This window comes from Lathamus discolor, chromosome 5, assembly GCF_037157495.1.
Source record: "Lathamus discolor isolate bLatDis1 chromosome 5, bLatDis1.hap1, whole genome shotgun sequence".
NCBI classification, from domain to species: Eukaryota; Metazoa; Chordata; class Aves; order Psittaciformes; family Psittacidae; genus Lathamus; species Lathamus discolor.
The window spans coordinates 10,945,822-10,969,338 of record NC_088888.1 but is presented as its reverse complement, the minus strand read 5'-3'; the positions used below and the strand labels follow the sequence as shown (position 1 = coordinate 10,969,338).

The 23,517-nt window shown below is 46.1% G+C and overlaps 1 protein-coding gene across 4 annotated transcripts in view; it reads left to right on the top strand.

Moving 5' to 3' along the window:
- CAPN13 (calpain 13) overlaps nt 1-23,517 on the top strand; it is a 48,086-nt gene that overhangs the window by 21,561 nt on the left and 3,008 nt on the right. For 3 of the 4 annotated variants that reach the window (XM_065682660.1, XM_065682658.1, XM_065682659.1), the window contains 12 exons: nt 1,401-1,475; nt 2,711-2,877; nt 4,120-4,268; nt 7,582-7,742; nt 9,254-9,290; nt 11,012-11,074; nt 12,208-12,265; nt 13,142-13,209; nt 15,424-15,492; nt 16,486-16,564; nt 19,961-20,077; nt 22,954-23,009. In XM_065682660.1, coding sequence (XP_065538732.1) covers nt 1,401-1,475; nt 2,711-2,877; nt 4,120-4,268; nt 7,582-7,742; nt 9,254-9,290; nt 11,012-11,074; nt 12,208-12,265; nt 13,142-13,209; nt 15,424-15,492; nt 16,486-16,564; nt 19,961-20,077; nt 22,954-23,009 — 1,099 coding nt within the window. The remainder of the gene's footprint in view (nt 1-1,400; nt 1,476-2,710; nt 2,878-4,119; nt 4,269-7,581; nt 7,743-9,253; nt 9,291-11,011; nt 11,075-12,207; nt 12,266-13,141; nt 13,210-15,423; nt 15,493-16,485; nt 16,565-19,960; nt 20,078-22,953; nt 23,010-23,517) is intronic. The other variant, XM_065682661.1, reaches the window with a different exon arrangement.

Sequence of the window (23,517 nt, the reverse complement as noted above, 5' to 3'; positions counted from 1 at the left end):
AAGCTTTAATATCATAAGAGGGATGACTTTTTATAGGCTTACTGTAGACCTCTGCATTGCACCCATTGTAATGAAAAGGACATTTCTAAATCAGCTCATTATAACTGTTCTTTCCATCTGCAAAGCGACTGCCCACAGAAATCCAATGTGGGAAAAACTAATGCAGCATTGATTTTATGTGCTTATCGCTAGGCCTAGCTCAGGTATCCCTTTTTGTCTATGTGTACATTTTTCCCAGTGGGTAAATCCAGATAAGTCATGGATGAAAGAGTTGCTATTACCTGGAGTAAGCTCTGGCCACTTCCCTAGACACTGGCTGGCTGCTTCTATTGAATTCTCCTGCAGCAATCATGCATCTTCCTTCTTGCTCCTTCTTCCCCTTCCTATGAGTCTGAATGTGGGAAAAGGATGGTTAGAAGAGTCGATGAGAGTAGGGCAGTATTTTTATGCAGTATTGACCACAGAGAGACAAAAAGGGTCATTGGTTATTGCAAAGGCAAAGTGCTGCTGTATGGCTTGAACTGATCTTTTGGATCCTGCGCACAGCCTTGGAGATGCAAAGACCACTTTGCTGCTTTGTGTATAACCTCACTGCTCTTTTCTGAGGAAAGGAATGATACAGAGGAAGACTGTAACAGTGTTTTGTAAATAAATAGATATTAGTTTTCCTGGTGGAATTGCATCAGTTGTTGCCTGACTAGAGAGATGTTCATGTGTCACTCTCATGTGATTTAATAGCATCCTGCCTCTCCCTGTTGCTAGGATCACTTTTCTCTGCTGAGAAAAGTCAGGCTAGCGTGTTGTGTCTGGATGGGTTGGCGGGTGGTGCAGACATGTTTAGGGCTGGGATAATAGCTATCTGCTCAGACAGAATCCTCCCATTCTTTGGAAGAGTGGGCTATAATCCTGACAGTAATTGAAATGTCAGTAAAGCACATTCACAGGTAAACTGCATAAATCAATAAATTATTGATTCGTGCTCTGTTTATTTATCTTAAACTCTGCAGAAAGTACAATTATCTCTTAATTATAAACATGCCACTTGGAAACAACCCATTTGACTGGCTAGTGTGCCCTCTACGCATCAATGTAATATCAGCACTTCACAGCACTTTGCCTTGGTACCTACTAGGCTCTCCAGCATATGGACAGGTGACTGGGGCTTGGAAGGCAGAGGCAGGGTTCCCCATCCTAGGGTGGGCAACTCGGGCATAGCAAAGGTGCAGAGCTATTTGCTGGCTTTGGGTATGAAGGTATCACGTGCAGTCCCATTCCTGATGTGCAGTTTGCTCACTCCTCCTCATCCCTCATGGCTTGATGGGCTGGTTAGAGGAATGGGCTGGCCAGAGAGATGGAGAGTTGTGCCTCACATCTGCTTGTTGATTTCTTCCTGTTCACAGCTCTCCTCAGTGGGACCACGTTGAGACTAAATACAGAGAAGCCCTCCTCAGAAACAAGGATGATGGAGAATTTTGGTATGTCCCTATTGCTCCTTCCCTCTACCAGGTTTTCTGTTTGCATTCATTATGAAAGAAGAGCCATTTAGGCAGTTGTCCTGACCTGGTGGTTTCAGAGGAAACAAGACCTGGGGAAATGGAGCTGGCCAGGATTAAGCACCCAGCTGGTGGGAAAGATAAAAAAAAAAAAAAAAAAGAAAAGTGAGAGAAGTAAAAATCCAGCTCTCTGAGACTTGGTCGTTTTGTCACATTGTCCTTCCCCATAGAACACCGAGCTTGAGCTGTGCTCAGCTCTGGGGGCAACAACAAAACAGGGACATGGAATTGCTTGAGTGAGTCCACAGGAGACCACAAAGATGATCAGAGGATTGGAGCACCTCTCCTCTGAAGACAGTCTGAGAGAGTTAAGGGTGTTAAGCCTGCAGAAGAGGACTCAGGAAAGACCTTATAACAGTCTTCCAATACCTAAAGGAGCTACAAGGAACCTGGAGAGGGGCCTTTTATAAGGGCCTGTAGCGACAGAACAATGGGAATGGCTTTAACCTGACAGAGGGGAGACTGAGATGAGACATCAGGAAGAAATTCTTCCCTGTGAGGGTGCTGAGGTGCTGGCACAGGGTGCCCAGAGAAGCTGTGGCTGCCCCATCCCTGGCAGCGTTCAAGGCCAGGTTGGACGGGGCTTGGAGCAACCTGGTCTAGTGGAAGGTGTCCCTGCCTGTGGCAGGGGGTTGGAACTGAGTGAGCTTTAAGGTCCCTTCTAATCCAAACCCCTCTGTGATTCTATGAACCTTAGGGTGTGTGCACTTGGCTGCTTGTGGTTTTTCACTGCCTCAAATACTCTCAGATCCAGTCATCATCCTTTAGAAGAGCTGTTATTGTTCAGAAGGTGCGCACTTGCTCTGTGAGGCTCTGAGGAAAGCAGGGGAACAGTTGGATGGTCTGAGATAGACACTGGATGCTTGAACAAAGCATGAGTGCAGGGCAGGACACTGGAGGGACAAAGCAAAGTGCAGTGGCAGGGATGAGCTGGAGATAGCAGGGCTGCACCTAGGTACTACTGAACATGCCCTGTAATTTCCCTGGGGCTTCAGGTGCAGTTAAAGGCATTGAGAGCTGACTTATGTGAAGTATCAGCAAGCTCAGCTATAGCCTGTAGTGCTCTCTATAATCCTCTTCTAAAGATGTGGAGGGTGAACATGAATGCCTGACTAATGTCTCAAACTGAAAGGTGAAATTTCAATCCTTCTCTGCAGGATGTCCTCTGAAAGCTTCCAGGAGCAGTTTTCCTGGCTGTATATATGTAACAGCACTCCAACGTTTCTGGACTTTGGAGATCAGCAGTGCACAGCGTGGTCTGTGGAGAGGCACATCAACCTGTGGAGACCAGTCCTTGCCACTGGCAGGAGCAACTATTCCTCAGGTGATGAACACTCATTGCAGTTACCCAGTCCTCTCCTCCTCTCCACTGGTGCTTACACTAAAACATGCACTTCGAGCACTGAATTGCACAAATATTGATTGCCAGTTGCTAATGCCTGCCCTTTCCCATTACAGCACCTATCAGCTAAAGAGGTAGAAACAAAGCAGTGGCACCAGCTGCTGGGTTGAAACAGGAGGATTGTGATTTAGAAGCCCTGAACTCTTTACACCAAAATGTGCTTGTCGTCTTCCAGCCAGTTGCAATAGCTGTTACTGGAGATATCACCTGAAAGTCTGGTCTGGCAAAGCTGATTTTACAGAGCAAGAAATACTCTGAAATTAAATAGATATGAAAGGAAAGAATTGTGATACAAAGCTCTGTTTTCAAGGGTAGAAAGGCCTTTGAGCAGATAAGACTTCTGGCTTTACTGCCTGGGCAAGGACTCTTCTGGCAATGCAAGCTCTGATTTGGCTTAGAGGTTTCAGCCTTCTCCTCGTAACCTTGATCACTGTGTCTCAAGGGGTGATAACAGAACAATGTCTGTGCACACCATAGGCACTGGGACTCAGCAAGGAGGTGCAGGGGCTGAAGTTGAGAGCATGTGGGCAGAACTATTTTCCTTGGAGCTGTGTTTTCCACCAGCCATCTACTAAAGTTCCTGTTCAAACAAGTGGGCTAAATTTCAGTTTTCGAGGCCACGCAATACAGCTACATGGCTTAAAGTCTAGACTGGCTTGAGCAGATGCTGCCATCTCTCTTCTTTTTTTCCCTGGTTTGGGCATTTTCCTGCTTTCTTATCAGGAATGCTTCGTGTCAACCAAAATGTTGTCCAAAAAAAAAAAAAAAGCCTATTCTCTCCGTGCTTGACACTAACAGGAAGGAAGGGAAGGATAGCTTTGGACCATTTTGTCTTTTACTGATAATGCTCTCCAAGCCACAGCCCTTTTCAGTTCAGCCACTGAAGAATCACTGTGTTTGTGCCTCAGGCAAAGTGTGCCATGTAGGTGAAGCAGATGTAATGGGGTGAGAAATCTGCATGACTTTTATGACTTTGCCAGAGATTTCTAGAATGATTAATGTGCAATTAATTTAACACCAGATGCCTCAGCTCCTGGTAATAGAGAGACTACAGTGCTCTCAAAGGATCTTGGAGCAGTAACAACCTGTTCCTCTGGGCTCATACAATAGGCTACTAATGGGACATCTTATGTGACTACTATTAATCTATTAACACTTTCTCAGCAGGTGCAGTTTCAGTGAACCCTCAGTATTTTTTCAAAGTGATGGATTATGAACCAAAAACTTACAACGTGGTAATTTCGCTCATGCAAAAACATGCTGAGAATGTGCAGGATGCAAAAAAACTGAAAATTGGCTTTTTGATCACCATGGTAAGCACAATCAGGTATCATAGAATCACACAGAATGGTTTGGGTTGGAAGGGACCTTAAAGCTCATCCAGTTCCAACCCCCTGCCATGGGCAGGGACACCTTCCACTAGACCAGGCTGCTCCAAGCCCCATCCAACCTGGCCTTGAACACTGCCAGGGATGGGGCAGCCACAGCTTCTCTGGGCACTCTGTGCCATGGCCTTAAGACCCTCACAGGAAAGAATTTCTTCCTTATATCTAACCTGAATCTACCTTTTTTCTGTTTAAAGCCATTCCCCCTTCTCCTATCACTATATGTCCTTGTTTTCTGTGTGGTTTATTATACCTGTACAGGGAAATGAAAGACTGAATTGCCTTTCAAGCTTCTAAAAGAGAGCAGACATTATTTGCAATAAATTTCTGGATGCTTTCTGTTGTAGAACATCACAGGAGAAGTAGAGTAAGGAAGGCTTAGTTTTCTTTATTCAGGTATTAAGAGATGAAAGGTTGAACATTTAGTTCTGTAGCATCCCAGAATAGCTGTGAAATCAGGGAGTCCCTAGGTTCCCTAGGCACTAGGGTACTAGTCGTTAGGTACAAGACACGCCAGGGCAATGTTCTCTATGCCCAGCAGTACTGGTGACATGCATTGCTGGCCCAGCACAAAGCATGGCAGCCAGCACTAACCACGGAGTGTGAGCAATACTCCAGGTCTAATAGGGAAGTAAATGTCTTCTTGTTCCCCAAAATGGGCCTGTTTTACTCAACTCCTCCTTTCCTATCACAGAAAAACCATGCAAAACCCATTTACAAAATAGGAGAGGTAATCCACTCGGATACCTGGGGCCTTCACTACAATATCCTTGAGGTTTTTTCCTGGTGACTATCCAGGGAGGTGTCATTCCAAGGGCAGTTGTCAGAGCATTACCAGCCATACTGAAAATGCAACTGCTAGTGCGGATTCATGCCAGCCTTTTCCAAGTGTTTTTGTTGTTGGCTGAGGAGCGTGGGAGGGAGTTGCTCTTAGCCTGAAGAATAAAAGGAAGCAGGGATTGCTATGACCCTAACTTCACATTCTCCTGATCACTGGAGAGGTTTTCCCTAGTCGCAGGCTTTGAATAATAGATGCCGTAAGTCTCGCAGCATAAAGGAAGAACATGGCTTTGTAGCTCGTGGAAAACAGTGTCTGAGAAACACAAAATGTAACAAAAAGAGCAGCCTTCCAGCAAGTGGAACTGACTGTCCCTGTGCAGGGAGATCCACTGCCTGGAGCAGGTATCAGGCCTGCAGCGCTCCATGGAGCTCACTGTGCCACTTGGAAAGAGCTGCTGCTCCAGGTAAATGGAGAATGGGGAACACTCTTCTTCAAGCATCATCATCAGCTCTACCCCAGCAATTGCCAATAAAGGAGGTCCCTGCATGCTTTTGCATGATGTGTGTCCACCTTGACTAGTTACCCATTTGAACAGAAATGACCCTCACTCAGAGGTCTTGGGTCCCTTGTAAAGGGTTTGTTTAATCAGGAAGTAGACTTGGGGCAGATTTTGTCTATTCTTGCTTCATATTTAAAATGCCTTTCTTCCCCTCCAGTTGATGCTCAGGTGTGGTCATTTAGTTTTTCTCTCTCTTGGTATGTTCCCAAAGACAGATGGAATTTGATGAGTATGTCAAGTCTGGTTGACATGACTTCTGTGGCCATAGCTCACCCCAGGCTCAGTTTGGGCTTCTAACCCTAGGTGGTCTCCTACACAGGACCTGGAAGGCAAGGTCAGGGCAGACATTGCTAGAGACACCGGGATTACTGTGGAACACTTGGTCAGTGAGGGAAAGCGAACAGATGCACTACTCTGTCGTGCCATAGCTTTTAGTAAGGTAATGGTACTGTATTGTTACAAATCCACACAGCAGATTATACAGAAACTATTCCTCCATATATCATGCCTAAGTCCTCATATCATGTGTCGTGCCAGCTCCTCACAGCCAGCCTAGCATCCTGCCCTGATAGAAGCAAAAGCTAAGTCCAGGAGCTAAAACCAGGGTAGGTTTACAGTGCTGTTCTCTCAGTCTATTTCCCAATACCTAGCCTTGGTGCCTGAGAGTGGTCAGACTGCATAAAGGTTTACAAGGGGTTTTCTTTGCATGTGGAGAGTGCAATTGCTGAGGTTCATGTGGCTTCACTCTGCCTCTCTGAACCGCTTTCCCTGCCATTATTCGTTAGCAGCATTATTCATTGCTCAGTACCTTTAGAGACTGTTGCTGTGAAGTAAAAAGAGTGTTATCTCTGGGCGGCATGAGAGGGGAATGCAGTGCGGGCAAGGATGCAAACCAGAATGGGCATACCTGATAGGTCTAGGAAGCCTTTGATTAAATATGGACGTGGAACGCTAATACATGGTTGCGAGGGAAGTTTAATGTTGTGTGATAGATCTGAGCAATGTATAGAGCCTGATTCTTATCTCACACCAGTTTTGACTCCGTTGAGATATTAATCTGCTGCTGCTTTTTACCAGAAGGAATGTGCAATGAGACCCAAAAGTAAAAATGGATTACACCATTTATTTCTTTGCAGCAGTGCCCGTTCCTATCTGTTCCAGGTCTGACCCATATTACTTGGCAGTCTACATACCTCCCAGCCGTCTCTAACAGTAGTCATCTTTTTATGTGGTTTTTTTCTTCCAAAATAGCAGTTTTATGTTATTGTCTCCCAAAGGCATGGCTCATAAATAACTCTGCCACGCTGTATAACCATTCTAAATGGAATTTATACACGCTGATGTATTTTGGGGAATATGTTTAGGAAGGGTTTTTTATTATGCTATCTTAACATGTCATCATAGTAATAGCTGCTGCGTTATATTTGTTTCATCTCAGCAAAAATAGTGGAATAACAGAAGATCATAATATTCTGGTTTTGTGTGACACTTGCTGGAAGGTCTGGGTTGTGTTTCTTGAAGTGTTGTCATCTGGGTGAGATGCTTAGTGAGCTTTCTGAGTCACACTAGAGCTCAGGGAAGTTTTAGTAAGAGTATTCATCCTTGAGTCCTTCATGAGCTCCAGTCTGCTCAATGTTAATCCAGGTTCCCTTCAAATCCACATACATTCGTTTTGCCTTCTGTTTCTTTCAATTCTTCCACCCTTGTGCATTTTTGATGTGTCCTTGAACAAAGTGTGTCACCTGGATGGGCTTTTCATCCCACTGGGAAGGTTAAGGCATGTTAGATGGATGTATATGTAGAGAGCTGTGGGGGAATGTAAGGCTGCTGTGGGTGCAAGCTGCTGATTTACTTTGGTTGCTGACACAGAGGGGAGACAGCCAGTTGCATTTTTCTTTCAGGAGAACTCTAAAGTTCTGAAGCAAACTTTTGCCTCGACTCGAGACGTGACCACCTACTTTATCCTGAGCCCAGGAACGTACGCTGTTGTTCCTGTTGCAACAGAGGGCCAAGAATTTGAATTCCTTTTAAGAATCTTCACAAAGAATCAAGACTACAATGAGTAAGATGATAAGTACTCCTTAAAGACCCCAGACCTACAGTCTGCCAGGATTTAACAATTTAATGTCAAAATAACGAATGTGGCAATTTACTTTTAATATACTTTAGAAGTGTGTTGGGAAGACACAGCTGAGTGTAAAGCACCATGTTGAGGGGGATCAGACGTATAGTCGGATGCTTAGGGGTGGTCACTGCAGAGCAGGGCAATAGCTCATCGGCAGCCACCAAGGGTGTCAGCTTTAGTACAAAGAGCCACACAAGCACGCAATGATTGTGAGATATCCCCCTCCAGCTGTGGGGAAATCTCTCCTTATTGAAAGGAGGAATGTGAGCTTGTTTTTCTTAACAACTGTTATGTAGTTTCTTATGTTACGCTGCCTGACGGATCAGGTCCCGTACTGCTCAAAGTGGGATCTAGAGAAATGAAGAGCAGTGAAAGGCCCCGATCCTTTCACCCAGCCATCTCATAGCCAGGCTGGCAGGGCTCCATGTGGGTATGAAGAGGGCCTTGAAGATAAGTTTAGTGGGTAAAATGGTGACTTAATTCATGCAAAGGCAGCTGTTATCATGTTTTCACATAAACAGGAGGGTGTGCTTTGTGTGAAGAGCAAACCCCACTGTTCAGCCTTGCCAAATGACTTTCAAGAATCAGATGTACAGTGGCTTTCCTTTAGCAAGCTTTATAATGGAGGTGATTGCAGCTCTTACAGTATCATGAGATTACTCTCTAGGCTTTGGCCCCTGGCCCAGAACCAACTAAGGGAACTCCTTGGTTATGGAAAACAAACGTAAGACGCCTGTGCTCCTGGCCGGACTGCCTTCAGCATGACGAGCAATGCACAAGATGTCTCAGTCTCAGCCTCTCTTTCTAGGAGAGCCTCTGACCCTCAGAGACCTTCCTGAGCTAGGCCAAGCATTGGGATCCCATTTTTGTGGGTCTGCAGCTCTTCTGTATGGTAGCATAGATGTTATTGAAATAGCATCCATCTTGCCTGATTTCTCTACCAAATGCAAAACTCGAGTTCTGAATATCGCTACTGAGTCTCAGAAGGAATGGTGACCTCAGCTGAATTTCAGGCAGCCTGCAGGCATTTGAAAGATGCTGCCTTTGAAAAAGCTGTTGTCTTTTAATAGCCCATATGCTATTTTTATTCCTGATTCTTAAACTAGGCAAAGAGAAAGCGGGTGAATGTTTTATGTGGCTCAAGGTGGGGCAGCCCTGTCTTCTGTGTGGTGAGATTAGCCCTGGCATGCTAAAAGTGAGACAAGTTACCCATTACTCTGCTGCTGGTGCCATGCTCCCCAGCAGCTAGAGAATCATGTCTGCTTGCACAGAGAGACCCAGGACTGGTGCAACAGGCTTGACTGAACTGGGACCAGCTGGGTGGTGTGGGTGCTGAGCATCTTGCAGGGCTGCAGGCACTGTTGGTGCCTGCCTTCGGCCATATCTGCAAAGAGATGCTCTGAAAAGGCCTGTTCTCTCCCAGTTTGACTCTTGTAACTCTTTTCCAGGAGCTCAAACTCCCCACCCAGCCCAGTGCCGCCAATGGTAAGAGTCTGTGAAAACTGATGTGGATACTGGTGGTGGTGAATGGTTCCCAGAGAGCTGACCATTTGGTAGCCACCTCTACTGACTCCTCTTCTTCCTTCTCCCCATACCAGATACCACTCTGCTCTTTTCTCCTTTCACCACCCAGTACCTGTCCAAGAGTTCAAGTCTGGCACTCTACAACCAGGTGACCGGTCTGAGGTCTCTGGAGAGACAGGAGTGACAAGGAAGCCTCTCTTCTTCACATATGTCTCTTTCAGAGCTTGATTTTTTTAAGGAAACAAATCTTGTACAGTCCCTCTGTCAGCCTGTCTGTCCGTCCTTCCATTTTGCCACATTAAATACTTTGACCAACCAAATATAGCAGGGGGAGAGCACTTCAGAGATAGTAAACTCTTGCAATGTCTGTAAATGAGTACATATCTAAGGAGGAGAGAGGGGGAAACTAATGAGAAAGTCACAGCTTGAGTCTGACCTCTTTTAAAAAGACTTCACACCTGACAGTGGGGTCATACATGACTTCCCCATAGGGGGTAGCTCATAGATAAGACCACAAGAGGGTCATAGATGCCTGAATGAATAGCTTCACTTAAGTGCTTTCACCATATAAGGCACAGGAGTCCATAGGGGTGAGGTCCAAAGAAGATTTCTTGTAATTTTCATCAGGATATCTTCAAGGATATAAGGGAAATTACACTTGAAATGTGGTTACACCTGTAGTTCGACCCACATTACAGCCTCTCTAGCCCAGCTACCATCTGGACCTCCTCACAGTGAACTGTGCAAACTGCCAGAGCTGGTCCAGATGCTGCTTGCCTCATCAGTTGCTTACAAAACCCTGCTCCTGAGAGGCTGTTATTTATAGCAGTGCAAACTCAGTGCAGGTCTTTGAAGCCAAAGGTGTAAAACTGCTTCAGGAGAACAGAAAACAGAGACCTTTCCTTGTGATTCATTTTCCAGCCTGCAATTAAGCCCCATTAGAGGTGTAGTGTAAATGGTGGCTTATTATCTCTTTTCCCTGACAAGCTGTCAATTTACTCAGCTGTTGTTGTTAGCCAGTGTTTTGACTTTGATGACTTATGGTACCAGCACTTTTTGCTCTTGTTCAGGTATTTGGGCTTCACTGGTGTGAATTATCTCGCAGAGAGATGAAGGCATTGGGACTTAGGCTTAGATTTTCGAGGGAAACTTCATAATGTTAAGGATCGCTCCCCTTAGTGCCTGGTGGATTCTCATCAGAGGGCTGGAAAAAATCACTTCATCATTGAATTGCAATTGCTCAGGTACAGTCAAGCCTGCTTGGGGTTGCGAAGGTGCAAGAGAAAAGAGAAGTCAACTCCTGCTCTATTTTTCTCGGTTCACATGAATCTTTGCACACCTAAAAGCTAGTGCTTTAAACTGGGGCTATCAATAAGGATTAGGCTTTGTACACCTATTCTCATGTTTGACTTGCTGAATTCCACCCTGGATGTATTCTGTTATCTTCCTCAGGCCCTGAGCTGCTCCTTCCTGGTCATACTAAGTGATAACATCCAAACTATGGATCTTTCATTGCACTAGCTGTTTCTCATTCCCAGTCCACTTTACTTTTGGGGTGTTAAAACTGCAGCCTATACTTTGCATTCCCTGCCCTCTCTGAAGTGCTGGTTGGATCTGCAGGCTTCTGCCTCCAGATGGTTTGGAACTGAACTATTTATCTGTGTACTTTATCTTTGATCCAGGATCTACCAAGACAAACCCAAGACAGCTCCTATAAGGCTATCTTCCTACGATACGCTAAGCAGGTATGCTACCTATAACATCTTGCTGAAAAAGAAAAATTAATGAGGATGTGGAGTTGCAAAAAGAAAAACTGATCTATGACGTTGGTACAAATCCATTTAGAAAAGTGTTTTTTGGGGAAATATAGCTCCATCCTCAAGCAGATACCTTGAAAACGGTATTGATTGGCCTGCCAAAAACACCAGAAAAATGAGACATTCAGCTGGGGTAGGTTGGATAGCCCCATCTATCAGTGGAGGATTGGAGATTTGTGGTTGTGCTGGTGGTGGGCTTGCCTGTGTACTTTTTTGGCTTTGGTTTGTTTATTTACTGAAAGCAATTAGGAAGCCTTGGGTATTCCCCCCCCATCATCATCATTTTCCATTTGCCTTCACGGCATTTGGAAACCAGACATCAGACAGTGTTTGAGTAATCGATTCCTGCTCTTTCAGAGCCAAACTCTCTGTGTTCACAGGAGATGCTTTCAATGGTTTAATAAACACTTATTAAGAACTCCTTGACTTGGTGAAGAGGAAAAAAAAATCACTGCTGAAAGCCTTTGCACAGTGGACCTCTTGCGGTTAATAGTTGTATCAATGCATGAAGGTGAAAACGAACACCTTGCTGAATGCCCCAGGCGTGTATCAGGTGGGAGGTAGAAAGGTTCCCCAATGGGTAGCTCAGAGGGAAGCAGCAGCAGCAGTGCCTCTGCTCCCAGTCAGCTTGCCCATTGCAGCCCACTGAGCCTGCCCATCAGCAACCTGGTCTAGTGGAAGGTGTCCCTGCCCATGGCAGGGGGTTGGAACTGGATGAGCTTTAAGGTCCCTTCTAACCCAAACTGTTCTATGATTCTGTGATAACTCCCCAGCTAGGGGCTGATGAAATCAGCAAGTGTTCACTTTCCCTCAGTGCTGAAAATACCCTGTGGTGATGGGAATGTCTGTAAGTGCCCTGCAGACTCTTGTGAGGAAGAACAAAGAGTGGCCCAGCGGTGTGGAGAGCTGTTATACTCCTGAGAAGGTGCTGCTACTCCTCTGATATAAGCAGAGGTCCTTCTTGGTGGCCACAGCGCATGAGTAAAGAAGTTTTGGGCTAAAGTGACACAGGGGAAAACTCTATGCTCACAGACCTCTGTTTGCATTTTATTCTACGTTAGGGCTCAGAAATCGATGCCTCGCAGCTGCAAGAACTCCTTAATGAAGTGATCCTGCAAGGTGATCCTGATGCTCTTAAACCCCAGCTAATGTCTTTGGTGCTTCCCTATCCTTAGTCTAGTGTAAATTAGAGGATTTAGCGGTGTCCTGATACACCTGAAAAGTCCTCAGTGTGGCTTACTGCACTGTTGGATCCTGAAGAATGAGAATTGCCTCCACCAAGGTTCCTTCTGCTTTGCAGACCTGTCCCACCCCATGCTGTCCTTCTGGAAGTCCCTGCAGTCCCCGTGAGCATCCCTTCCTGCTGTGTGCCCCACCAATTGCAGCTGGAACTCATTCCCTGGCTGGGCTGCACCAGTGAGTTCCCCGGGGAGCTGTGCCTTCCACTCTCCTCACTGTCAGCCAGTTTCTCCCAGTTCAGACCTGGCCTGCATCGCTCCTCTGCAGAGGCCTCAAGCTGGCTTCCAGCATATCCCAGCCTTCCTAATCTGCCCACCTGGAAAATAGCGTGAGACAGGCACAGCTGGAGGGCTCAAACCAACTGAGTCATGCACAAAGTTCAAAGCGCTCTTAGGAGTCACTAATTCTGCATAAATGGCCTTTCTTGTCACTGTAATTTTCCCTATCCTTATTTAAAGAGGGAGGGGTTGCCATTAGGGCAGGAAGGTGGGCAGAGAATGTGCAGTTAGCTTCCTGTGAGCCCAAAGAGGGCACTTGTCCTTAGGGAAGGGAGCAGTAGAGATATCTGAGGCATGTCCAGCTCCCTCAGTGGACCTCAGCCTGGCACATAGCCATGGTTGCTGTTTGAGCCAGATCTGGGGCTTTTTAGCTACGTGAGCCTTCAGATTGGTGTCCTCTTTCCCTCCAAATGGTGAGCTGATGCCTCTGCCACTCTCCTTGCTCTCTCTAATTCCTGTGTTTTGTCAATCCTTACAGATGAAATGACCAGCCTGGGAGGAAGATTCAGCTTCGATTCATGCAGAGGCATTTTAGCTCTGATGGATGTATCCTTTCTGCAGAAGCAATAAACTTCCCCAGTGCTGCCCATCCTTGCCTTGAGTTATGGTTGAGCTGAGCATCCCAGTGTGAGAACCTGCAAGTAAAAATTAGACACAGTCCTCAATAAATAACTGCCCCAGGGTCTATGCAGGACTTTGCCATGCATTCACTGGCTTTGGTGTGTCTCCTAAAGGTGAGGGTCAACCTTCTGCTACCAGCTAAATCTTTGCTCTCATTTTCCCCTCTGCAGGTCCCAGGGCTCAGCTAAGCTTCATCATTGGGTGCAGAGCCTGAGGTGAGGAGACAGCACAGAGCTCAGGCATAGCTCAGCTCTTCCATCATGGTTACAACCACTATGGCTTGGGATGGAAGCTTGAGCAGGCTGCTATCATTGCCAGCAGGGCTGGTGTTAGGAGGAGAAGCACTGTCACTGCCAAATCATCTTTTGGCCGGCCATTCATCTTTTCCAGTGTATCTTCCCTATTTAGATGGATCACAGAGTTTTGTTACCATTAACAAGACAACACTGGTGTCATGGTTTAACTCCAGCTGGCAACTAAACACCATGCAGCCACTCTCTCACTATGTGCCCCCACCTTGCCCCAGGTGGGATGCTGAGGAGAACTGGAAGGAGGTAAAACCTGTGGGTTGAGATAAGAATAGTTAATAATTGAAATGAAGTGAAATGTAATAGTAATAATAATAGGAAAAAAAGGAGGAATAAAATTCAGGAAATGCAAGTGATTCACAATACAATTGCTCACCACATGCTGACCAGTGGTCAGCCCATCCCTGAATAGATATCAGTGGCTCCTAGCCAACACCCCCAGTCTCTATACTGAGCATGATGTGCTATGCTATGGAATATCCCTTTGCCTAGTTCAGGTCAGCTGTACTGGTTGTGCTATGCTCTCTCCTGGCTGCTTGTGCTCCTCCTCAGTGGCAGAGCATGAGACTGAAAAGCCCTTGATTTAGGGTAAGCACTACTTAGCAACAGCTAAAAGATCAGTGTATTATCAACATTCCCACACTAAGTCCAAAACAGCACTGTACCAGCTACTAGTAAGAAAATTGACTCTATCCCAGCCAAAACCACAGCAACTGGAAATACACTGCTGGCCATTGTAGAACAAGAGAGCTCCTTGATGAAAACATGAATTCTTCCCCCTTGCTTGCTCATTGTCTCTTGAAATAACTTTGAAGCATATCCAGACCTTTGCCAACTGCCATTGAACAAATAAAAATGACTAGAGGTCCCTCTCTATTTACAAGCTTTCTGCATCTATCCAGTGAAAGAGACTTGTCCCCCTTTTCCAGAGCCTCTCCTGGGCTAAGTGAATGCATGGCAGATGCAAAGAACTGACAAAGCTACTGCTCTGCTTTAATTCAAGATGGATTTTTCATTCTGGGCAGCATATTACCCATGTACAGTGGTGGCCTATCCTGACCTGCAAAGACAGGATCAGCTTTTTTCACTCTGGTTTTATAGCAGTGGCACTTACCTGCTTATATTTCACTGGTGATGAGTTTTGCTTTCAGGGAGCTTTCACCATCCTGGCTGCATTAGGTGAGGTGCACATCTGCCCAGGACTCCTAGATGGTGTGTGGAGGGGAGCAGGTCCACTGACATAGTCCTTCAAGCATCCCCATGGGATGCCTACTGACACCCTGGGCTCCTGCAGCTCATGGTGAGGAAGTGCTTCCTCACATGTGGTATATGCATGGCTCAAAGGCTGCTGGTGCCTTCTGACAACAGCAGTCACAATCGGCTCCTTGTGCTCTTGGCTCCTTCAGACCCTGTTCCTCCAGGAGGATCCACCTGGAGCTAATACTATGCTGCTTCGTGTGCAGAGGCAAGGCAATATGCACACATCGCCTGGAGCACAGGGTCGTGTTCATCCACATGGACCTCTGTGCTCAGTAGCTAAATGTCAAGTGTAGTGATCACCGTAGGTTCCCTTGTGGTTAAAGGTGATGTACAAATAGAAACCTTTTGTTGCTTGTGAGCATAGGTATGAGCAGCTGTCCAATGTGCCAAGAAGGTGAATTTAACTCTGAGCATGACTGAGAGCAGAAAAGCTCTTGGCTTTCTCAACATAAAGTGACAGAGAGAAGAGACTGCACCTTATGTCTGCCTTTATGTGAAGGCAGCATCCTCGGGAACAAAGACAGCCAGGTCTAGCTCTCATTAACTGCTCAATACTTAACTAAATGCACAGCTCAACTCGAATGGCCGACTCACACTGCAGGAGTTCGGGAGCCTCTGGCGAAGTCTCACTAAGTACATGGTATATGGGGGCTGCTCTCTTTGCTCATACTGCACTCCTGGGCTTTTCATCAGCAGGGCACGGGTGCTTGGTGAGATCAAAGTACTGGGGGGAAAAATGTTGCTTGCTTAGGGGGTCAGGTTTGTTCTCATTCAAAGGCTTAGGGCTTAGGAAGCAGTGGTGTGTGTAAAGTGCTCCAAAGGAGCAGCCAAAGCTTTTCTATTGCAGGGAGCGTTGAGGGAAAAGTGGGAAAAGGTAGGAAGACCAATCAGATTCAGAGTTTGATGGAAATCTTTGTGCCACCACTGGCAATGGTTTTAAAAGCTTTCCAAGCTGAAATGAGTTCTTGAATGGAGTAATCTGAAAAATGCCATTTCCTCATTACTGCAGTTTGTAGTGGAAACCTGGAGGATCCGATGAAAGTCTGGGAGAAATGTCTCTGCTCCGGGATAGGCATTAGGTCTAGAAGCAGTGAGGACACTAGTTTGCTTTCTAGGGTTGATCAGGGTTGGGTGGGCTCTGCTTTGTTTCATGCCTCCTGAGATGGCCTTAGACCATCCAGGACATGGCGTGCCAGTTCCCTTTCTAGCAATGGTGCTTTTCCCCCTCATAGCTCCTCAAGTGTGGCTTGTGGGGTTTCAATGCTGTGTTGGGAAAAATGATCCCACACCATGCTGGGACCCAGGGACTCCTGGCTTATTTGATGTGTTACAGACAATGTCTTTTTGTCAGTCAAAGTGTGAGTATTTCCATTGCTGCCTGCACACATTAACCAGGGAGAGTCAGCAAAAAGGCTTCCACACACCCAAAACTGTGGGATTTTTTGCACAGTAACATACTGTCTGAGCCTTCTGGAAATGGGTCTCCCTTGTCGTGGTCACCCCATCTCACCTGTTGAGCTTCCTTGCAGCCTATTTATTAAGGAGAGAAAGCATTCTGTGTAATTGGGTGCAGTAGTAAATTTGGGGAGTGTTGATATGGGCTTGAAATATGCCCTTTTCTGGATTTTTTTAGGATATCTTCAGCAGGGAAGACAGAAATCACTCTGGATTTCTGGATGTGTCTGAACTGAAGAGTGCAATACAGGCAGCAGGTACGTCCATAGGTGCTGAGCAACTCCCTTTCTTGTCCCTATTGCAGTGAGGGAAAGGGTGGAAAAGAGAAAGGAAAGAAAAAAGAGCTTCAGGAAGAAAGTGGTTTGGATTGCACAGAGGTGCCGGTTAAATCACAGCTCTGCTCTAAAGTTGCTCTGTTGTAGGCCAGTGAAACTCTTTTCATGGAGAAACCCTTTGCAATGCAGCTGATGAGGCAGCAGGGATGCAGAGAAGCACGGCACTGATCAGAGCCTGCAGACAGCTTATCTATAGTTTCTCTAGGCCACGGACAGAACATCCAGCAGAAGAAAGGAGCAAGGAAGAGTCGATGCTCGGCACTTGCCCCAGTTCCTGCCGTTTCTCTCCAGGGCAGTGACTAAGCCTGTAAGGGAAAGCCACAGTGACAGGCAGTTATTTAGTTTGCACTGACCCCTGTTGGCTACACGAGAGCTGAAACCTGCAGTGCGCGCATGGGAGCCCTCCAAACAGAAGCATAGAATCAGCCAGGCTGGTAAAGACCTTTAACACCATCCAGTCTAATCCTTACGCCAGCACTGCCAAGGCCACCACTAACCCATGGCACTGAGCGCCTCGTCTGCACGGTGTGTGAGCACTTCCAGGGACGGCGACTCCAGCGCTGCCCTGGGCAGCCTGTTCCAAAGCCTGACCGCCCTCTGGGGAAGGAGTTGTTCCCAATACCCTGTTGAAACCTTCCCTGGTGCAGCCTGAGGCCATTTCCTCTTGTCCCATCCTTTGTTCCTTGGGAGCAGAGACCAGCCCCCATCCTCCTGTCAGGCACTTGTAGGGAGCGATAAGGTCCCCCCTGAGCCTTCTCTTCTCCAGACTAAACCCCCCAGGTCCCTCAGCTGTTCCCCTTCACAGTTGTGCTCCAGGCCCTGCACCAGCTCTGTTGCCTTTCTCTGGCCCTGCTCCAGCACCTCAATGTCTCTCTTGTGGTGGGGGTCCCGGAGCTGAACACAGGATTCAAGTGAAGTATATGAGCGAAACGTTTTAGCTGGGTCATCTCTCCAGAGACTGCATGTGTGACATACAGCTCTGAGCCGCCAGTCCTCTAATAACTGTACAGCAGAGAAGCTCCCATTTGGCTCCCTGGAGCTTGCAGAGGGGTCTGTCCGCAGGAAAAGCGCAGTGCAGAATTGCTATCCATAGAAGCCATCAGCTCAGGGTACGTATGTGTGACTTTTTTGCTGCTGCGAGGTTGAAGAGCATTAGCGTCTGCCTGAGGAGCACAGCACTAATGTGCCAAATGTCAGAGGAGAAGCTGCCAGGTCCATTCTGTGAGAAAGGTGCTAAAGTGTAAAACTGGGAGGAAAATTGTACATTGAGGAGTCCTGGCAACCAAAGCCGTATTCGAAGGGATAAAAAGGCACTGTTAAATGACAAACTCAATGCATGTCAGGCTGTAAATGGTTCTGAGTGGGGGGAAAAAAGAAAATTAAAGCTTATTCTTGCCACCTATCTCAGCCAGACAGCTGCATTTGGATCTGGCTTTGCATTAGGATGATCCCAGTCCTGGCTTGTAAGCAGGAAGGAGTGGACAGCCCCAGAAAGAGTTTGGTGATACCTCTGGGAATGGTTCTAATGTATTCAAATACAGCTTCTAGCCAGCTGCTCCCGAAGTGCTCCATGCTTTCCCCAGCAGAACAGTGAGGTGTGTGCTTAATGGTTACTGTTGTCCTAATGCTTCAGAGCTTGACAACGATGGGTCAAATTGTCTGCCAGGATAAAGCAGGCTTGCTGCACTAACAGCAGTGCTGCCCTGACATGTATTTATAAGCAGCTCGTTGGCAATATTAAATGCATCAAAATAGTAATAATAAAAACAAAAAGGGAAATACGAAGTCTGTGTTTTAAAGTCTGACTAAACCCAGAGTAAGGAATCCAGCAGGCAAAAGGTGTGGGGAGTAACCTTACAAACAAGCAATAACACATAACTGGAACATCTTGGGAACAGAGAGGACTGACACCTGGATCTTGCTGATGAAGGTAATTGAGAGACATTGCCACGTGAGCAGTTTTCAGAGCATATCCCACTGCCCATGCCAAACTGTTGGTGTTTTACTAGTGTAAGACATTATTATAACATCTTGTAAGCAGCTGAAATGCTTGCTGGAATCTGCTCTCCAGAGGGAGCTTGATTGAATTCCCACTGCCTCCCGAAGGTTAAAACGGAGACAGAACTCGCTGCTCACCACTACAGTGGCTCTTGGCAGCAGTTTAAAACCAGAATCAAAGAAGGAATGTCATTAATTAGATTTTTAACTACTGGATTTATCTCCTAGGGAAAAAAAAAATAAAATCAGGTTTCTCTTATTTGGAATGTGTCTTAAGCCCAGATGTATTTTACTTAGTTAAATATCCAGCACTGTGTGTCCGCTTCCTGCTGGAGACCTCCTCCAGCTAGGCTCATGGGACCAGATTTTGTTGATGTACTAATCCACCTCCATGGGTGTATCTGCCCCTACGTAGGTGTGGAGAAACCATATCCTTCTTTTCTGATGGTTTAAGTGATTTAACTCCATGATGAGTGCATTTAAACCTTTAAAGTTTAGAGCTGGTTGAAAAATGAGGAAAGCTACTTCTCTTCTAGCTGAGCCACTGAAAACCAGGGACAAATGAGACTTGTCTGAAATCTCCGAGAATGCATTAAACCAAAGCTATCAGTCCAGCTCTCTGCAGAAAAATTCTCTTTTGTTTAGCAAATCAGCTTTTAGTGCAAAATATATTTAAATCGTTCCTTTTATATAGCCAGCACATTTAGGGTAGTTTTATTTAACTAATAAAAGAATCATTCTAAAAGGCAATTTTTGTTCATTCAATTGAATACCAATTTCCATCCAAACAGACTGTGACACAAATTCTGAATAATCAGCTAATAAAAAGGAAATGCACCCTTCACCATTTCCTAATAGAAGAGAAAATGTAAAAATTAAGAATCCCAGGCATGCTGCACCGCATAATAGCACGAGTACGTAGCATCTCCCTGTTTAGCAGAAAGCAGCAGTGGTATTGTAAATGCTACGCCAGACTTTAACAGTTCTAAGCCAAAGAATATCACCCTTTCTTACAGAAAATAAAAGCTGAAAAGGCAAAACAAGATAACAGTAGGTTATTTAGCTCAGTGTTTCCTGCTTGCTGACTGAAGCCACAGTTCTAATGACTGGAAGAACTTTGATTTGCCACCACTGTACCCCAACACCTATGCACAAACCTGGGGAAAGGCAAACTGTTGTTTCCAGGGATGCAGAGACCTAACATGACGAGGTGGGGTCTGATGGAGGGCCCAGCTTCTCTGCAGGGTGCACAAGGCCATCAGAGCTGGTCCATCATCCCACAGTGTGTCCGCAGTGCTGTCATTCCACTTCCCCCCACAGGTCTGACTGCTAACGATCAGCTCCTGTGCCTCATGACCTTGCGGTACGGCGATGCTGCCAGGAGAATTGGCTTCTCTGACTTCGTGTGTTGCATGCTGCGCCTTGAAACCATGACCTGTGAGTCTCAGTGCTGGGGCCTGGGATAGGGCAGGGGCTGTGGCACCAGGGGAGCTTGCAAAGGTACACTGAGAGCAGAGGCAGGAGGCAAGGGACACAATGCTAGATGTGAAAATACATGTCCAACGCATAGCTTGGAAATAACAAACCTGCCCCCAAAGGCCAGGCATGGTCCAGGCAGCCCTTTGAGCAGCCTGTTTGCCAGAAGCCAGATTTGTCTCCTTCCCACAGGAGCAGCTGGCTGGTAGAGAGTGGTTTAGTGCTGGGAGAAAGCAGCTGGGAATACAGTGGTGCCGTCATTGAAAAGAGCCAGAAGGAAAGTTACCCCCCAGTTTCCCATCAGAGTTCGTCAGACTGCCTGTGGGCTGCAGCAGTACCGCGCTGCCCTGTGATGTTAATGTATACCCAGAGCTTCTTCAGCTGCCAATCCGTTTTTGCTGCGTGAATTAACCTGGCCTCTGCAGGCCTGTCCTTAGAGCCCCTGTGCACTAAGACTCATTTTCTGAAACCAGCCTGTGTCCTTGTGCTGGTGCCCTTCCACGCAAGCTTGAGCATCCTGGTCCACAGCAGAGCTTCCTGCAGGATGATGTGGAGCGTTGCTGGTACTACTGAGGCGAGACTGCATGCATTCATGCCCAGTGGAGAGGAACAAGGCAGCACATCTCAAATGGAAGGCTTTTTGTGGTTAAAAATCAGAGACGTCTGAATCACAGCCACGGAGGTGCTTTTACATATTTTTTTCCCCCTTTTAATTAGAGAGACTTTTTCCTCACCAACTTACGTAAAGTTCTCTCAGATTTTGGCAAGGAGGAGGTCTGAGGTCCTTCTCAGTGGATAAACCCCCCAATGCCGGTGTTGTGTGCAGTCATTGTCTGGCAGTTGCAAGGAGGGAATGTCTGTAAATAAGCCTTTGCCTGAAAGTAAATGGAATTCTCTTTTACGAAAGCATAATTTTTACTACTCCAATAATAAGCATTTTGACTGGAAATGCTGGTAGTTAAACAAACCCAGCAATTGTGACCCACGTGCTAGAACATTGCTACAGCAATTTAGTTCATCTTTGGAACGAGCTGGGTTTCGACAGCGCATGGAAATGAGTGTTCATTATTTCCCATGTGTTTTTACCACTGATGTTTGATGGGCCAATAGTGGTCAGTGGATCCGCCCAGATGGCACTGCTTAAAACCCCATTTCAAGGGAGTGCAGCTCATAAAGCCAGACTGTGTCCTGATTTTAATGCTTTCATGAAAAGAAAGATAACCTGTAAACATCAATTTCCTTGTGATTTTACACGTCTTTTGCTGCAGATGAAAATTTTTGTGCCTAAATTACTTCCATGTTATCTTCAAAAAGGTCCTCTTGCAACTAACGAATGTGCCAGTGTAAAGACAACTTCTTTACACTCACGTGGAAAGGACTCTCTGAAAGTTTCATTGCTGTGTGTAATGGGGATCGTAAAACGCCCTCAACTCTTACAGTTATCACTTGACAGAGGGTTTAATGGGGAATATATTTCTCAAACTTTTCAAATCATTGTGAATAAGATCGCTACAGGAGAGGATAAGAGTGCCACGTGGAAATAAAAGGCAGTCCACCTTTATGATGGTGTGAATGCAGCAGGAAAGATAAAATCTGTTCCATTAACTCATTGCTTATCCTTTCAAGACAGCCAGAGATAAGACCCAAAGCAAAAGCAGCAGCTTCTTTGCAAACTGTATTTAATGGGAGTTAATGAAGCGGTAAAGGGGCACTTTACCCAGAGGAGGTAACTTCAGCACTGTCATTTGTTCCTAGGAAGACTGTTAGGTGCAAGCCTAGCCCTGCAAATACAGCCTTGCCAAGGAGCTGGGTGTAACATGGGGTTTCCTTGTTCTATGGCTTTCTTCAGAGCACTATAGGCTGGATGTGCTTCATTGTGCTGGTAGCTCTGTTTGTCTCCTAAAAGGCAAATGGGCAGTGCACCCCTTTGCCCTGTTCCTACACTCACGCAGCAGCCTTGCACTTCTGTCTAAAGCCAGCCAGGTTTCAAAACATTCATGGTCTTACAATGCCTTTTCCATTCAGGGTGGGGGAAAAAGGCTCCTGGAGGAATGTGTCATTCAAGGACAGACAGGCTTAAATTGTTCCAAGTTTTTATTACTGTTTATAACAGTGCATTTCTAGGGGAAAAGTAATTTCAAAATAAATAAACAGAACTCAAAATTCTATGTTTTGACTTTATCCAAACACTTGGATTTAAACGTTTCTCCTAGACCAATTGCAATACAAACGTGCACGTAGAATATCAATATTTGAATGGATTTAAATTTCCTGATGGCAAAGTGTTCTGTCAGAAAACTTTCAGCAATGTTAATTTCCGACTGGAGCTGAATAACAGCAGCATCTGCATTTATATTCCCTGGAAAAAACTTGCAAGGCATACTAATGACTTCAAGAGAATCGGTTTCTTTAGAACACACTGTGATCACTCACTGCCAGGGAGGATGGGAAAGGACCAACAGAAAGTTTCCCTGTGGGAAGATGTGTTTCATTAGTTCACTGTTCTCTTGTCAGTTTTCAGGCAGGAGGTGCAATTGGAACAAATTGCAGGAGGAGATGAAAGCAGTCACATTGAGCACTCCCTATCCCTGTACTCGTCCTGCATTTTGGCCCTGCAATTGGGATGCCTCTCCAGGCTGTGATCCCAGGGCCAAGAAAAAGGGGGTACCCAGCACAGAGAAGTGCAGAGGCAGGGCAGTGTGAGTGGACCCCTTAACCAAGACAGAGCGTCCCAGCACAGGGATCGCAGCCCTGCTCCTCAGCTGCCACAGCCTTATGTCTGCACTGCATTCTTGTTTTCTCCTCATGAAATGAGATTTTCTTTGTTCCGTCTGTAGATGCATTTCAAAACTTAGCAGAGGGCGGATCACAGATTTTGATGACGGCAACAGAGGTAAGAGTGCTCTTTCCCTTCTCTCCAGGTCTGCAGTGGGCCCATTGAGTATGTTAGTTAAAGATGATGCGTGATGTATGTTACTGGGGGTTTTGCCTCTGATGCCAACAGTGGTGTTGCCTGCCTGTATGTGCTTAATGGGTGGGAGGTATTTCCCAGCCATGCAGCCTCGCTACGGTGAGCACAGTTCAATGCTGGCCATCCATGTCCGAAGCAGAGTCTTCCCTTACTGCCCCCACACTCTCATTGTTGGAGACATAGCTCAAAGTGACTTTGAGGAAGTGACAAAAAGAAATCCATGCCCTCATTTCTTACTGCCCCATCTGTTAATTCTGAGTTGCAAAACGTCTTCGTTTTGAGAAGGAAATAGCAGACAAATGCTTACTGCTGCTGTTTGTCTTGCAAGCACGGCCTGAGGATAGCTAGCAGAATGGGGATCCATCAAGCTTTTTATCAGCTAGTTGAAGCAAAAATCCTGCTGTGCTCCATAGTGATATGGCTGAGTGCT